The sequence below is a fragment of the Theobroma cacao genome, chromosome 4, assembly GCF_053813885.1.
Source record: "Theobroma cacao isolate CCN51 chromosome 4, ASM5381388v1, whole genome shotgun sequence".
Classification (NCBI taxonomy): Eukaryota; Viridiplantae; Streptophyta; class Magnoliopsida; order Malvales; family Malvaceae; genus Theobroma; species Theobroma cacao.
In genome coordinates, this window is record NC_142642.1 from 37658832 (window position 1) to 37675572 (window position 16741).

The window sequence follows — 16741 nt, forward strand, 5'->3', positions numbered from 1 at the left end:
ATAAAAGAAAGTTGAGCATGAGCATTTCACCAGCCGGCCAAAGCTTGTCCTCTTTTTTTCCTCCCTTCTTTTTCTTGTTTTATTTTTAATTAAATGAGTTTTATTGGTATGAGACAGGCTGTAGGGGTGGTGTCGAAAAGGGCGCCTCAGCGCTGAACCACTTCAAGAGTCGGATCGATTTGCTCGTTCGGGGGCCTCAGGATTACAGATATTTATGTGGAAGGCTTTGAAAAACCTTTTCCAGGCCATTGACAATGAAGAAGTTGGAAATTATCATGGTGTCGCTATATAAATTTAAGTGTCTTGTAATATAATATCTTTAGTTATTATTAATAAAGTTTTACGTTCATGCCTTGAACCCTCCCCTCCTCTTCAAATTCGATATTTTCACGAGGGAACAATTCCTCTTTCAGAACATATGCATGGAACAGGAATTCCTTACCCCATAGCAATAAATGAACATTTGGCCGGGCATAAGGTTCACTACTTCCTTCCATGATCATTACCAAGATCAGAAAGTCTATCACGTGACTTCGCGGCTGCCTTCAAATTCACGCTGGTCTAGCCGCCTAGGTGCCAAGCTGATTTGAGCAGCAGGTTCAAAACCAGGGTGAAATAAGTGTACGAAGCATAAATAGGGCATAGATACATCCAAGTACACAGTAAGAAAGATCTGACAAGGAATTTCCATGGTTAAATTACATCAAGTTTGGTAAAGACACATATGACACAAAATTCTCCAGGCGGTTCAATCATGGGAAATCGACTGCTGCTTGGGGTAGTGAATGGAATCACATGAAAGTCCAGCTCCCTCCTCCTAGCTTTAGTTCTGGGGCCCACGTTCCCTTGTAAATATGGCATGTTATGGGGCGTAGTGCCAGCCATTCTGTGTCAAATATTCCGCAATCTCATGGAAGAAAAGACTACGGAAGGATTGCCTAATGTTGGAATCAATTTGATTTTTTGCAGTGTGGGATTATGTATTGGGTGTTTGGCAACAAATTTGTACTCAATAGTTCACTTAACTAGTGAGCTCATTCTAAGCAAATGCTCATCTGGACCATGCTCATTCATTGTGCTTTGTATAAATATAATTAATGGTGGTTGTTTTGCTTGTCAAAAAAAAAAAGTTTGGTAAAGAAAATAAAGAAATAAGAAAGTGCTCCATCAAATATTTTAACACTTTACCAATAAAAGAATGTGAATTTCCAAGCTGAACAAGCAAAACAACAAATTTAGCTATAAACTTATGCTCCGTAATGTCATACAAACCAGACTTACCGTTTCCTTTTCCATATAAAAAGCACAATGCTTATTGCCGCATATTACATGTTGGTTTGTTGGAATAGTAATAGGTACAATCAAGAAAGCAACGTAGATCACTTATGGCCTAAAGAGCATCAGCGAATATTTTTCTTCCTAGCTAGCTCCCGTGCCATCTCCCTCAATTCCTCTGGTGATGGAGGTCTTGGTCCCTCTGGAGGATATACCACATAGGAGCGCTTCACATCAAAGGAAAACAGATATGATTTAGACTCCAATAATTAATCATCTACTAAAGAAAAAAGAAAAAGGTATAGATCAAAGGTAACACATCCAATCCTTAACAAGCAAAAGAGCCCCAATTCAAGCACTATAGTAACCTTTACAAAAGCATCAATAGCTAGATATAAATTCCAGTAAAAAAACTATAATAGCAAATCACTATTCATGACATTCCAATCTGCAGCCTATCTTGATCAACAGCAGCCACATTCAATGCCACACTATCTCTAGAAGACCTTAACAAGTTATCAATCCAATCATCAAATAGAAAAAGACATTTTACTAGGAAAGAAAAAGGAAGGGATTAAGAGGATCCATGCATAATTTTTAAGGTCAATTAGAAGCTGCGTTAGTATCTTAGACTGTATGCAGAAAATATGGAAAGGCATCTTGTACATGCAAGAATTCTCCCACTATTAAGGATGACATAAAATTTTGAAGCAATGCCATAGTAGGAAATTTTGGCGTCAATAATGGAGCATAAGATGATTTTCACTTCATATTCTTATACTATCTCCATAAGTGGACAACTAAAAGACAAACAAGTTTCTTAGACCAGAAAAGAAAATCTAACTCTAACAATCACATTCGAAAGATAGCTTCCAATCCTTCACGTGCAGATAGACAATATTATAAGCCTCCAACTCACAGGAAAGAGCAAAAATCTTTGAAGCTATACTTAGGGGCTTGCCCAGCTAATCTTTAAGGCTACATTCGTCCACCATAAAAAATTTCTCATAAATTCCCAGGCATGAACTGAAACAACTTTTAAATAGTTCATGGGACTTTAGTGATTGTTTCAGTTATATACAAGTTCAACAACAACAACAAACAAACAAACAAAGCCTTTTCCCACAATGTGTAACTGGAGTTTAGCTACATGTCAGGGATCATTTCACTTATATACAAGTTCATGGCTGAATTTCATTCATGAACTTATATAGCCCCAACTATGCATTTAAATTCAGAGTCCACTTGAAGCAATTTCAATATGATAAGGGGAGCAGGGGAGGAACCCTTACATACTTCCATGTACATTCTCAAGCCTGTAAGCAACCTTTACTTTTTTCCTTATTACCTATGCCAGAATCCAGAATATTAACATAATAAACATAGAGACCATCGATCCCTCCAATAACCAAACTACCCACAAATAAAGTTGCATCATATAACAACACCTCATATTGAACAGCAGCAATAAATATCTGAGCTTTAGCTATACCTCCAGACAAAACAAGCAAAAAAAAATACTAAATTCCTTGTTGCTAGTAAGCTGAACAAGAAACAAACACCCAAATTTCAGGAAACTCAAAGAAGTACCAAACTTTAACCCAATTTCAAGCCTAACCCAGATCGAAATATCTCAGTCCCTCACAAAATTCAATAAATCAAACAAATCCCTCCTACTATAAATACAAAAAAGAAAAAGTATAATAAATTTTAATATTTATAAATAATAAAGAGAAGAGGTAAAAGAGAGTTTACATTTCCCATAACTTTCTGGAGATTCTTGGTGTTGTTGGCGAAAGTGTACATAAGAACAATTGGGATTGTAACATAGAGACCAAATTTGGCGATTTCAAGAATACCCTTTGAAGTGCCTAAAGAAGACATTTCTTTTTCTTTTCCCTTTCTTTTCTTTTTTTCCTGAGAAAATTTGATGGGAATTTGGAAGAAAATTTCTAGTGAACCCTTAAGCAAAACCCCACCTCCAGAAAAGCTGAAAGCTGAGGCTGAAACGCTGATACGTCATATCCTATAATGGGCCGGTTCCTGTAGGAAAGATATTAATGGGGCTCATGAGGTCTCGAAAGTATGGCCCAAAAACACGACTGATTGCCCAGAAATGTTGGGCTTCAAGAGTTAGAGATGCCCATTCGGATCCGAAATTACTGATTTGGGTTCAGCAATTTTTCGGACCTGGTTTTTGACATTTAATCACAAGGAAACCAAATTCCATTCCCCTTGGACAATTGACTTTCAAGTTTGCAGCCCCCTTCACCTGAATCTTGCTTCAATGAACCTTAACGGGTCGAACACCAAATTCCATTCCCCTTGGACAATTGACTTTCAAGTTGTCAACCCCTTCAGCTGAATCTTGCTTCAATGAACCTTAAAGGGTCGAATCAGTAGCGGTGATAAACTACAGTTCGAGTTCTGTTTGAGCAAACCAGCTACTATTTCCACATGATAATCACTGCAATAATAGCGGGCACTTGCATTTGCATCCACAAAAAGAGGACGTCAAAGCAATGTTTTGGGAATGGTTTTAATTTTTCCAAGATCTTTCGTAAATGGATTTGAGCCACTTGTTCTGGGAAAGTTAGCTGCGAAGGAGAGAGGATTGCCGTTGCAACAATGGCTGAGAAATAGGACAGCAAATGTTGTGTGCTGGAAACCGTAGGGGCCATGGCTTGTCCCCCATACTCGCAAAAGCCAGTTGAGATTGGTCAAGTGGCCGTCAACCTATTTCGTCCTTTCGTACAAAGCAATAGACCATCCATTGAATTGAATATACTTCAGTGTGAGTTTAGCTTTGAGTTCAAGATTTTCTAGCTACCTCAATATCCTCACTCTCTTCCCATTCTCATTTAATTTTAGCCCAAGTGTTGTGTGTTGTACATATAGAATCTCGTAAAGTTTCAATCAATATCTTTATATAAGCAAATTTATTATGAGTTTATTGTAAGTAAAAAATAAACGAAGATTCACGCGTAAATAAGATTAGATCAAATCTTGATAAAATAACATATGCTCTATTAAGTGTAAGTAAAATTTTGTACCTTAATCCAAAACGTTAAATTTTAATAATGTATCAATCTCAAACTAGTTTTTATTATCATTTACTTCATTATTTTGTTAATATTGTGGAGTATTCATAAAGATATGTATAAATTCTTTAAAGAAAAAATAAAGTACTTGATCGAATCACTTCAAATCTATTTACTTATCATCTTCATACATCGATTTATCTATTGTTAATTAATACTCCTTATAGAGGTTCCTAACAAAGGTTAATTACTTAGTTAGGCACTCAATACCCTAAGAAAAAACGAGAAAAAAATATGGAAAACAGTCAATCAGGGCCTAGCCTACCTAAAAATGATGATTCACTTTATTTAAAGTAATTATTCCAACGCGTTTGCTTGAGCAAAGGAAGCTGGTATGGAGTAGTTGTAAGAGAAACCATGATATCAAGGTTCTGTTCCAAAGTTAAGACACAGATCTGTTCTTATTGCTGAAGTCTATCCTGTCAAGGGAGTGAAGTTGGCACTTGAGCATAGTTATAAAAAGGTGGAGTTTGAGATAGATTCTACCTTAATCTCTCATAATTAGTAATAACTCTAACTTTAATTATATAATTTGTATAATTATCTTAACAATATCATTTCTTCTTCTCTGTTGATTTTGTTCCATTGTAATTCTATATGAACTCTCTTTTATATCAATAAAAAGTTCTAGAGAGATTTGAATTATTTATTATTCTATGAACGTTCGAGATTGAAGGGGCATCTACCTTCTCGATTGCATCAAACATTTATTTCTAGCTACAATGTTTACCCTGTCCTTTTCTTCAAGGTTAAACTTATGAAAATAAATATTTATTAATAGCATAATAATGGTTTATAATTAATGAAGTATGAACTAATGTTTATGACAATGATTTTCCAAATCTAATACACTCTTTATAGAGGTCCAACGGGGTTAATTTTCATCTAACTACGTCTCTTCATTGGTCCACATGGATAATGCCATCAAATCATGACAAATTAGGAAGAGAAGGGCTATATGGTTTAAATTAAGATCATTATTAAAAATTATTGCTACTAATAAAATATAAATCACCCATTAATGTTTTTTTTTATATAAACTAAGGATCGTTTGTTTAAGATACTTTCACGGTTGAAACATTGCTGTTGACAAGTAAACTAATACATCCAATAGCAACAGTCGTGCTTGATTTGTCAATAGTTTAACACCAATTATAGAATGCTATTGAGCTACCTAATTGGCCATTAGCAAGGAAAGCATCAAATGGGTTTGCTCATAACTCTTATCACCTATTCTTAAACCTTGGGTTGACTTCATGATTCATGACAATTGCTAATTAATTAACCTCAAATTGTAATATATTATATAGATAATAGATATTGGTGTAAAAATTTTTAAAAAGTATTATATTTATGACAAATTATCAAGTTTATGGAAATAATATCACATGAATATGAAATTAAAGTACATATTTCTTTACTTTTATTTTAAAGGTATTCGATAAAAAGTGAGTCAATTAAGTCAAGTAATATCATATTTCTTTTCAAAAAAAAAGAAAAGAAAAACTCAAACTTCTTAAAAATGGGTTTCAGAATCAATTTTGGATATTCTAAAATTTTGATTTTTTTAATTAAAACAAATGGTGTCTTTTCAATTAAAAAAAAATCAACGTTATCTTTCTTCCTTTTACTATGTGCAAAGGCCAAAATTATGTTTTAATTTTACAATTTACAACAGCAAAAAGGGTTTTGTCCTCTTTCTATCTTCATCATTTCCCCCTATTACCTATAACCAATGTTAGATAAACAAATTAGTAATAAGTAAATAAAGCCCTAAAGACATTTGACATTAATAATCAAATTCCTAAAGCAAGTGGCCAGTCCGGCCCCTCCATAAAATTCAAGATATATATATATTTTAAGACCAAAGTATCCATCCTTTACCATCAAAGCCAACAGTTTTACATCAAATTAAGGTTACAGTGACCAATTATTTGATCTTGCCTTCTTAAAGAATTATTTTTAATCAATCTGAGACATCTTTTTCCTTGTTTCTAAACGAAAGTGACAGGGCTATGTTTGTGCAGATTGCTATAATAACTACAGTAAAAGTTGAGAGTCTTCATTTATCAATGAAAAAGATGGAGCTCCTACTGATCTTTGTTGGTGTCGACAACCAGCTTTTGCAATCGACGGTGGAGCTTGGATATTTTATGACTAAGAGAGGTTGGCAATAAGAGGGTTGATTTGGATTTGCCCGAGTGACAAAACCAGTTAAGCAAGCAAGTAGCTGAGATGAAAATTCCTATTTATAAGTCTTTCTTATACGGAGATTTGATTTATTTTTTTTATAATAAAAGATGGTAACAACCCTTAAGCCAAATCTAATTACATGTTATTTGAATACATATAAGATGAGGAAAATAAAAAGAGACATACCTTATTTACATGCAAGCATAAATTTCTCGAAGAAATTTGGTTGTGATGAGAATACATATAATTAACGTTGGTTATAGTATGATTTAAATGTAAAGAGTATGACTAAGATTAGTTACAATGGTTCTATCATTTAAACAATCAAATTAATTACTATAATATCTCTGAAACTACCTAATAAAGTTTTTAAAATGGTCTACTTAATAATTTCTTCTCCAGATAGATACATAACCATAACCTAGATCAAAACACCTTTAAATTCTAACCCAAGGCTCGTGTCGAGTTCATAATAGTAAACTAATGAAATCCACAACCATGTGTTTTGATAAGAAAGTACACAACAATCTTTGTTCTAGTTCCATTTATTTGTTTCACAATAAGAAAGAAAGAAAGAAAATGGAAAAGATGGGAACCTAGGTGCATGGATGTAGAGACAAATTAATACAAATAATTGAGCAAAGGATAGAGTTTATCTTGTTCATAAAACAGAAAGAAAATATCTCAAAGCTTTGGCCAGAAAAGAAGGGATTGCTTTTTTTCTACCCTAACATTTAGCTATAAAAGGAATAATTGTGAAATTAACTTCTTCCTACTTAATTAACATAAAAGCCTAATGTGACTAATCAACATTTACGTTATATATATATATATGATCATGGTAAGGAAAACAATATTAATGAAGAAATTAATGGTAGCATCACTCTAAAATGAATAGAGGACTTGACCTTGGGAATACCATCACCCACAAGAGACTGGAGGAATTGACATGGAAAATCTAATCCCTCTCTAAAGCAAGTGGCGAATCGGGCCCTCTAAGGAAATTCATTATTGTCTCGAAGACAAAGCCATCCCATCTTTCTTAATCAAACATGAAGAACAACAATCCGAAAATCTAACATCAAATTAAAATTAAAGTAGCCAGGTATTTGATCTTTGCCTTTGTTAAATTAAAAAGATATATTATTTATTATTATTATTATCGTCATCAAAATAGACATCAGTTTCCCTATTGTTTTATAAAATGGAAAGTGACAAAGCACGTTTTCTACATATTTGCCATTAATAATAGCAGCATATTGTACGGTCTTGTATGAAAAGTTGGCCGCTCATCCCCTATCTCAATAGTGAAAGCCAAATAGCAAAATTGTTTCTATTCAGATCGGTTCTTGATTTAGCTTTTCTTTATAGTAATGATAAAGGGAAGAAAAGGAATGAAAAGGGAACATGGGATATGGAGAAAAATGCTAAAAAATGTGAAGCAAGAATGCATGATTGTACAGAAAATATTTGTGTGCTTTATCCTGGAAAGAAGGGATTGGTTTTTCTATCATTTTGCACCCAACTAAAGTGATTTTCTTTTATTTTTTATTTATTTATTCTGAGAAGAAATGAAAAAGAAATGTCTAATTGGCACACCTATTATAATAGCATTAAGAATTTGTGAAGCTTCCTCCCCTCCTAACTTAAGATGCCCTGTCCATGATTTTTTTTTTAATTTAAAAAATTTTTATAAGACAAAAAGTAACAGATCGTTATATGGTAACTCCTTTCGAACTTGATAGTATTTAAAAGTTATTTTCGCAAGTTAAGAAATAAATAATAAAAAAAATTAAATAATTATTTTATATATGTGTATATATATATATATATGTACGAGAAGAAATTTGAAAAAGAAGAAAATGAATTTAAATTTTCAATCAAGAAAGAAGTAACAACATTGTTTCAATACTAAATTTGCAATACAAAAATAATAAATTGACATTGTAACATATTTATTATTTGTCCACTTACAAGTTGGCTTTCATGATGAATATATTGAAGGAACCATTTGGGTGACATCTCTCTCCAAATTTGAACTTCAACTTAGAAAACCCTCAACCCTTGAAATGTTCTTCTTTTGCAGAAAAAAACGACTACGACGTTGATCATTAGACGTTTATTTATAAAAAAGAAAATCTCTTATTTATTGGAAGAAAAACACTCTTGTAAACTGTTGAAATGTAGACGTGGAGAGTGGGGGAATGGAGCTATCACCTCATAATTTGCAAGTAGAAGAAATTATTGTTTTGGTGTGCTGCTGGCGCAAGCCAACATGCGAAGCTAAAATTTCGTTGCTGCTGCTGCCTCTAGTTTTCTAACTTATACCGTGGGTCCTGCGCAGCCTTAATAGGTCACCAGCATGCCTCCATGGCGCTTCCACAGCCGTCCAACTCAACCCAATAGCAATGCACCAACCTCCAGCAACATGACAATCTTATGCAACGCGCCCATCCAACCACACGCCATCTTCAGAGCCGTCAACGCCGTTATGCATACTTCACTTTGCTACCCAAGTTTACCAAAAAACCCATCACCCATTTTTTGTTAAATGATGATTAGTCCAATAATATTAGATCATATATATATATTAAAAGATTCGAGGGAGTTTTATATGGAACGTGAAATGTCACTCGTTACTTTGTTCTGGATGATCATGCAGAAGCATGCAAGGACAAGCTGTTGATCAGCTAGCTGTTCACAGTGTGTATCCCGTGAGGCGATGATTCTAAGAAAGAACGTAAAATGGTACAAGGAAACTGCAAAAAGTAGGTGATATATAATGATATTTTCAACAGGTGCTGATGAATTTTGACTAGCAGTAGTCCCAACTTGCAAAGGAAAATGGTCCCTAAAAAATATCTTGTCAAAGAGGAAAAAACAGAAGGGATTAGTGACGGCCAGTTAATACACCAATTTGATTAAGATAAACAGATGCTTTGCATATTCGAGTTTGTCACTCCATTTTCCATAGAAAAAGTCTCCTTGGGAAGAGATTAGAGCCAAATATAATAATAAAAGTTAGAAGATGGGTTAATGGTGGTTCGTTCCCATTTCATTTTCTAAAGCGTAGGGGGTATTCTTTTATATTAATTTCTATGGTGTGGCTTTGGCATCATGGTCTTAATTGTTAGTGGAAGTACTTTTCATTAGTAGTCTTTTGTAATATCAACTGGCTTTTCCATATTGCTTTGTTTCATCTTTGACGCCACTTTGAGAGCAAATTAGAGACGGTTTAGGCCGTGAGATTGGAAACTATATGATCAATAATTTTTATTCCATCTCATCAATCTTTCTGTCTCGGTATTGTACGTACCAAAATAATCCACCTCCCTTTACCAAAATATCTCCTCTCATAATTAAGACTTGGAACAGATTCAATCCAATTTAAGTAAGTATGCATCGAATTTGATTTAACAGGTGATGTTTGTATATCATTTACTTAAAGAAATTTCTTATGTCTTTAAATTTCTCTTATATATATATATATATATATATATATATGAGAATTTCATTAAAAAAAAGATTTATAAAACTTATTTTATAAAATGATAGTAGTGCAAGACTGTATAAGAAAAAACATAAAATTTCATTTGTTTGGTCTGTATATATAAAAACAAAATGAAAGTGGTCCAATTATAATGAGATCAAACAATAGCTGAAGGCAATCACACAAAGTTCCTCATCACATAACAAAACAAGCTTAAGCAAATAGACCTAATCATCCCACCACAACCGGAATAAAATCTTTTACATATATAAATTAATTAACTTGGCTATTACCTATTGCATTCTATAACAAGAAATAATCCTCTCTCGTTGTATAAAAAAAAAAAAACCTCAATATAATTCTACAATTCGATGATTGAAAGATATTTTGAAGGCATGCATTGTTAATAACGTTAGGGAAAAGTCACATACATAGGGGCAAGAGCATGGTTAGGTTGCCTCACCTCGCCGACGGTATGTTTAAAATTTTAGTATTTATTTAGATATATATATGCTATATTAATAATTATATTTATAGATTCTAAGATGAATAAGAGATTAATTAAATAATTCAATATAGTTAAAACAAGAAATGATTTCGTAAAAATAAATCATCCAAACAATGAATTCGGATAGGATTGTGTACCTAAATAAGAAAGCAAAATTAGAGAAGAAATTAAGAATTTTCCAAAAAAAATAAAAAAAAAAGAAACGTATTCCATACAACCGTTGGAGATTTATTAAGGAAAAAACAAGTTCAAAGGAATTTGCTACCTAATAATTATCCACAAAAAAACCACCTAAAATAAATGAAAAAATTGAAGTCCAAATCAAGAAGCAACAAATACGCAAAGCCTAAAGGGCAGTTAAGGAAATCTAAAGAAAGGGGAAAGGCCCAACCGGACCTGAGTCTTTGACAGTGGGAAGCCAACCAAACCAAACTCGCTTTTCCCCCACTATATAACCAAACTCCCCTTCCCAAGTATTCCTTGTTGTGGCAGTCTCTATTTTTGCTTCAGCCTCTCTTTTCCCCACCACCCACCCACCACTTTGCATCACCGTAAACCATGCCATCAGGGGCTCCACAGCCGCCGCCAGCACCAGCACCGTCTCCGCCACCACCACAACAAGCACCACTATTAACACTCATCCGTACTAAAACACCCACCACCATACTCTTAGGTAAGTACCAGTTGGGTCGCTTGTTGGGCCGTGGAAGCTTTGCAAAAGTTCACGAGGCAACATCACTAGAGGACAGCAACAACGTTGTGGCGATTAAGATTATAGACAAGACGAAGACAGTTGACGCTGCCATGGAACCAAGAATAATCCGGGAAGTTGCAGCTATGTGCCGTCTCCAACAGCACCCCAACATTCTTAAAATCCACGAAGTCATGGCGTCAAAGACCAAGATCTACCTCGTCATGGAGCTAGCCTCCGGAGGTGAACTTTTCGCCAAAGTGTTACGCCGTGGCCGCTTAGCTGAACCAGCCGTACGTAGGTACTTTTCCCAACTCATTTCCGCCCTCCATTTCTGCCACCAAAACGGTGTCGCCCACCGTGATGTAAAGCCACAAAACCTTTTACTAGACCAAAATGGTAACCTCAAAGTTTCAGACTTTGGTCTCTCAGCTCTCCCTGAACAACTAAACAACGGGCTTCTACATACAGCTTGTGGAACACCGGCGTATACAGCTCCGGAGGTGGTTCGGAGGAAAGGATACGATGGTCCCAAGGCGGATGCTTGGTCTTGTGGGGTCATTTTATTTGTTTTGCTGGCGGGTTATTTACCCTTCGATGATAGTAACTTGGTGGCTATGTATAAAAAGATTCATCGCAGGGAGTTTCAGTTCCCATCCTGGATATCAAAGCAAGCAAAAGCTATAATATGGCAGCTTTTAGACCCGAATCCTCACGCGAGAATGGGCATAGAAAAGTTAATGGAAACTTCATGGTTTAAGAAAACTTTAACGGCATTTACGTCATCGAACAACCAACAAGAAAGTTTGTTACATGACCGGAAGTTAAAACATGACATGGTTTCTAATGGAGTTAATGCTTTTGATATAATATCTCTGTCTTCAGGGTTGGATTTGTCAGGGCTTTTTGAAGGAGGAAATAATAAGAGGAAGGAAAAGAGGTATACAACTTCGATTGAGTCGCTGGATGGGGTGGTGGAGAGGGTTAGGGAGGTAGGGGAGAGATTGGGGTATAGGGTAGAGAGAGGGAAAAGAGGGGTTGTGGGGTTGGGGAAAGGAAGGGTGGTGTTGGTGGTGGAGATGGTGGAGATTGCAGAGTCGTTTGTTCTGGTGGAGGCGAAGGTGATGGAAGGGTGGCCGGAGTTTGAGGAAGGGCAGTGGTTAGATTTGGAAGCCGGGCTTGGAGACATTTTTGTTTCTTGGGGCAATGATGTTGTAGGTTGATGGTTTTGTTTGTAATACTAATGTACATGGAAATTTTTTCCTTCTTTTTCATTTTTGGTTTATTGTTAGTGTTATTGGGGTTTCTTTTTCTTGGATCTGAATCGATGTAAATAGTGATATTAAAGATTAATTTTTGCAGCTGGATAAAAGTTTCTTTTCGTTAATATCTTGGCCATTTTCATATATTCTCAGAATTTTATGTAGAATTGACTGTTTTGTAGGGGAGCCTTATTGCTATCAATTCCAGAAACAGAAAAATGTTGAAATAAGAAAATTTGATGCAAAAGTGATGTTGATTGCCAATATCGTTCACAGGCAGGAAAAAATCAATGCCACACAATGACACAAGAATACAATAAGCTATGAGAGTTTTCAAAGCTAGATCCTGTTCTTTTGAGTGCGCAGTTGGTGGTGATCACTGTTCACAGTTGTGATTCAGTTCATAGATCTAGGGTAATAAGAGACAAAGGAGAGATCAGATGAGTCAAATTACAGTCCAGGGACAAAACATATCATCTAGTTGTTCACGTAAGAAAAAGAACATGCTCTTGTTGTTCCTGGAAAGTCATGTGCAGATATGGATGCCACAGCACTGAGCAATGTGCTAAGGTGCTGCATATCAAACAGCAACATAGAACAATTACAAGTTGAAATTTTCATGTCATTGAAACCTCTGCAAATTAATTTACAAACCTGTTTGACCCAAAGAGCTGCCTATGAAACGCGTGAACATTGAGAAGTCAACAAATTCCACGCATATGGATGAGATGTGTTTGCAAACAACAAATAGATCAGCCAAACTAGCGGACTTCTTAATTCTTTCATTCATACTAATAACACAACATAATTTACATAATGCTCAATTAAACCTTCCAGCAGAAAACAAGGTGCTACGTATAAAGGAACACTATTTACTCTTCCAGCATCAGCCTAAGTTCTAGAACTTTTCCTCTACTAAATATACAAAATACAAAAGCTAAACACACTGTCATGGACATTAAATTTAACAGTGCATCTCAGCTATACATTTGTGAGGCTTTTGATTAAAGTTTTATCTATCAGTTCATCTCTAGGCTTCAATGATCCGACAATGAACTCAAACCCAAAAAGTCAGTTGCAAGAGAAAGCCTAAGCATAGTTGTCAGCATCGTCTTCGTCCGATCCAACTACTGAGGAAAGGGTGGAAATCCATGCTTGCAAACCACTCTGAGCATCCTTCTTCCATGTTACTTGTAGCCTGTTAACAGCCCGCTTTGGAACTCCACATTTCATGAGAACAAATCCAAGTGATTTGAATGTACTATCATCAGGTTGAATGCAAGCACTCATCATTTCCTTAAAAGTTCCAACTGCCTCCTTGAATCTCCCATCCATGGCATACAGCCCAAGCACATTATTATAACTCAACAAATCAGTTAGAAGTCCCAGGTCTCTCATCTGTTTTGCTATATGAATGGCTTCCTCAAATCTCCCATTTCTTTTATACATACACAGCATCATGGCATATGTAAATTCATTTGCATCTCCCTTTTGCTTTAAGTTCTTGAAAATCGCTTCTGCTTGACTAACCATTGAGCGCTTGCTGTAGAGGTCAATCATACAATTTGAAGAATACACATCAGGGTGGAATCCTGACAACTGAAGTAGTTCATAAACCTCCTGTGCTTCTTTCAAGTAACCAACTTTTGTATAAAGCTTAATCAATGAGTTGTATATAACAGCATTTCCAGGCAATCCAGCACTTTTCATTGCATTAACATAACTGGTAGCTTCTTTAACACTTCCAAGATCAGCAAAAGCATTTATCAATACACCATAGACAACAACATCAGGCTCCACCTTATACTGAATCATCTCGCCATACAGTCCTTCAGCCATTTCCAGTTCTCCTAATTTTACAAAGCTTGAGATCACAGCACAATAAGGGATGCAATCACTTATAAATCCTGCTTCCTGCATCTTCTTCAGGTAGCATTTTGCCACATGTGGTAAGTCTGCACTAGCCAAAATCTGTATGAGAGAATTATAACTGCATTTGTCTGGAACTACACCATGACCCTGCATGCTATCAAATAACCAACATGCTTTTTCAAAACTCTTCCCTATCCCATAAGCTTTAATCATTACATTAAACTCAAGGACAGTAAGCGTCTCCCTTTCTTGGCAACAGACAAAAACTTTTTCAGCTTCAAAAACATGTCCCCGCTCCCCAAATGCATCAATGTTTGCAGAGTAGCCCTCTGAACTCATATTCCCTGCAAGGTGAAACCTCCTGAACCATAACCACGACTTCTCAAGCATCCCAGCTTCTATGTACATTCTGGTCAGAGCAGATTGCGTATATTCATCAATTTCAAGAAGTTGGTCATCCATCTCATTTATGAGGTCTTCAGCTTCACTAACCATTTGCCTTATTGAGTATGCATACAAGAGGGTGCGATAACTCACAAGATCTGGTTCAAGGCAGACCTCCTTCATCTTTGCAAAATAGCCTGCTGCCATCTTTATATCATCATGCTTAGCATGGAGAGAGATGAGAATATTATATGTTCTAGTGTCAGGTAGGCACTGAACCTCCTCCATCTTCTTCATAAGTGAAGCCACTTCTTCTAACTTTCCATGATTACCGCAAATGTGAATCATTGTATTAAAAGTGACAGTAGTTGGAACAATCCCTTCTCTAAGCATCATTTCAAATGTTTCAGAAGCCTCTTGAAGCTGCCCTGCCTTTCCATATGTATCTATCAAAGTGTTATACGTATACGAGCTTAAATGTAAATCACTTCCCACTGCACTGAATGTTTCACTTCCATCATGCTTCAAAGATCCATTCAATGACCACTTCTTGAAAAACTCCTCAGCATTTTGAAACTCACCCGCTTTCTTATACAACTGCACAACGATTCCCATAGTCACCTCATCAGGCTCCATCCCTTGCTTATTCATCTTTCCAAGCCAACAAAGAGCCTGTTGCTTCTTCCCACCTTTACTATAAACATCAATCAAAGTACCATAAGTAGAATTAATCGGTTTGATCCCTCTAAAAGTCATCTCGTTCCATAACCTCTCAACATAACCCCATTTATGAGCTTTCCCAAGAATTCTAAACATAATATTGTAATGAATTACATTCAACTCGTAACACTGTTTTCTCTTAAACCACTCAAAAATCTCTAAAGCCCGTTCCCAACTTGATTGCTCCTTTAAAATTATACTCCTTTCTTTGTTACTTAACTTTTCAGCCCACGGCTTCAATGCCTCATCCAAATCCTTAACGTTATCCAAAGCTCCCAAAATCGCTGGAATACAACCTCCATAGGAAACCCATTTCGTCGAACACTTGGCCTGCATTTTCTCCACCAAATTTTTCCCATTAAATCCACCAAATTTACCTCCTTTATTTACAAATTTGAAACTCTGCCTCTTTTTTTCTCTCCTTTCTCTACCTGGGTTTTTCTCCAAAGTCTGATCACTTGGCTCAGGTTGATTATCAAGAGTTTGTTTTCGAACTCCATGGAATTTCTTGGTTCCTCCTCCATTGGGAGTCTCGAGAAGTCTATGTTGCTTGTTTCTGTTGATGGGTTCGAGTTTTTCTAGTGGAGAAACTGAAACTGAAACTCCTGAAATGTTGGGTGCTGAAGTTTTTGTGGAGCACAAAATGTTGAAGCAACTGGTGTCGAGCTGGAGTTTTGCAAACATTGCTATTTTTGCTCAGACAAAAATGGTATTTTGTGAAAATTGAAGTGAAGTAAGAACGGAGAATTATAGTGGTAACATGTTTTTCTGGGTAACGGGTTTTGATGCTAAAGAGTTTTTCAGTTTAAGGTTTTGGTGTCGGAAGATATCCAAATTGGTGCAGCATATGCATATCTTTGGTAAGTACTTACTTACTTATGAACCATCTACACGGTGGACTTTGGACAGACAGAACTCAGAACTTTTTCTGTCAGTACATTTTTGTTGTGTGTCTTTTCCCCTTTCTATCCTCTAAGAAAAAATGCCCTTTAACTTACAGCCAAGTGATAGAAAATTTCAGAACTCAGACATCTTCCAGACCCAAGATTTCTATCCAGATTTCAAGTTACCATGTTGCTTGAACTTAAAAAAGTTCCTCGTATTAATGGATATGTGCCCTTTAACTCTTAATGGGGTAAAATTTTAATTAAAATTAATATCAAAAGCTTTATTAGCAATAATTTTAAGTAAAGAAATTGTAAGATTTCATTTTTAACAAGTGCCCTATCAGGCTACTGAATTACT

At 35.6% G+C, this 16741-nt stretch overlaps 3 protein-coding genes across 3 annotated transcripts; 1 reads left to right on the plus strand and 2 right to left on the minus strand.

Moving 5' to 3' along the window:
* Nucleotides 1-1214: 1214 nt before the first annotated feature.
* LOC18603103 (sporulation-specific protein) lies at nucleotides 1215-3282 on the minus strand. Its single transcript, XM_007034869.3, has 2 exons — nucleotides 3031-3282; nucleotides 1215-1502 (listed from the first exon to the last, which is right to left on the minus strand). The coding sequence occupies exons 1-2, from the start codon at nucleotides 3157-3159 to the stop codon at nucleotides 1401-1403; spliced, it is 231 nt and encodes a 76-aa protein (XP_007034931.1). The 5' UTR covers nucleotides 3160-3282; the 3' UTR covers nucleotides 1215-1400.
* Nucleotides 3283-11037: 7755 nt separating this feature from the next.
* LOC18603104 (CBL-interacting serine/threonine-protein kinase 7) lies at nucleotides 11038-12645 on the plus strand. Its single transcript, XM_007034870.3, has one exon. It carries the CDS (start codon nucleotides 11126-11128, stop codon nucleotides 12479-12481), a length of 1356 nt encoding a protein of 451 aa, XP_007034932.1. The 5' UTR covers nucleotides 11038-11125; the 3' UTR covers nucleotides 12482-12645.
* Nucleotides 12646-13270: 625 nt separating this feature from the next.
* Nucleotides 13271-16561, minus strand: LOC18603105 (Tetratricopeptide repeat (TPR)-like superfamily protein). Its single transcript, XM_007034871.3, has one exon. It carries the CDS (start codon nucleotides 16178-16180, stop codon nucleotides 13610-13612), a length of 2571 nt encoding a protein of 856 aa, XP_007034933.3. The 5' UTR covers nucleotides 16181-16561; the 3' UTR covers nucleotides 13271-13609.
* Between the last annotated feature and the right edge of the window lie 180 nt (nucleotides 16562-16741).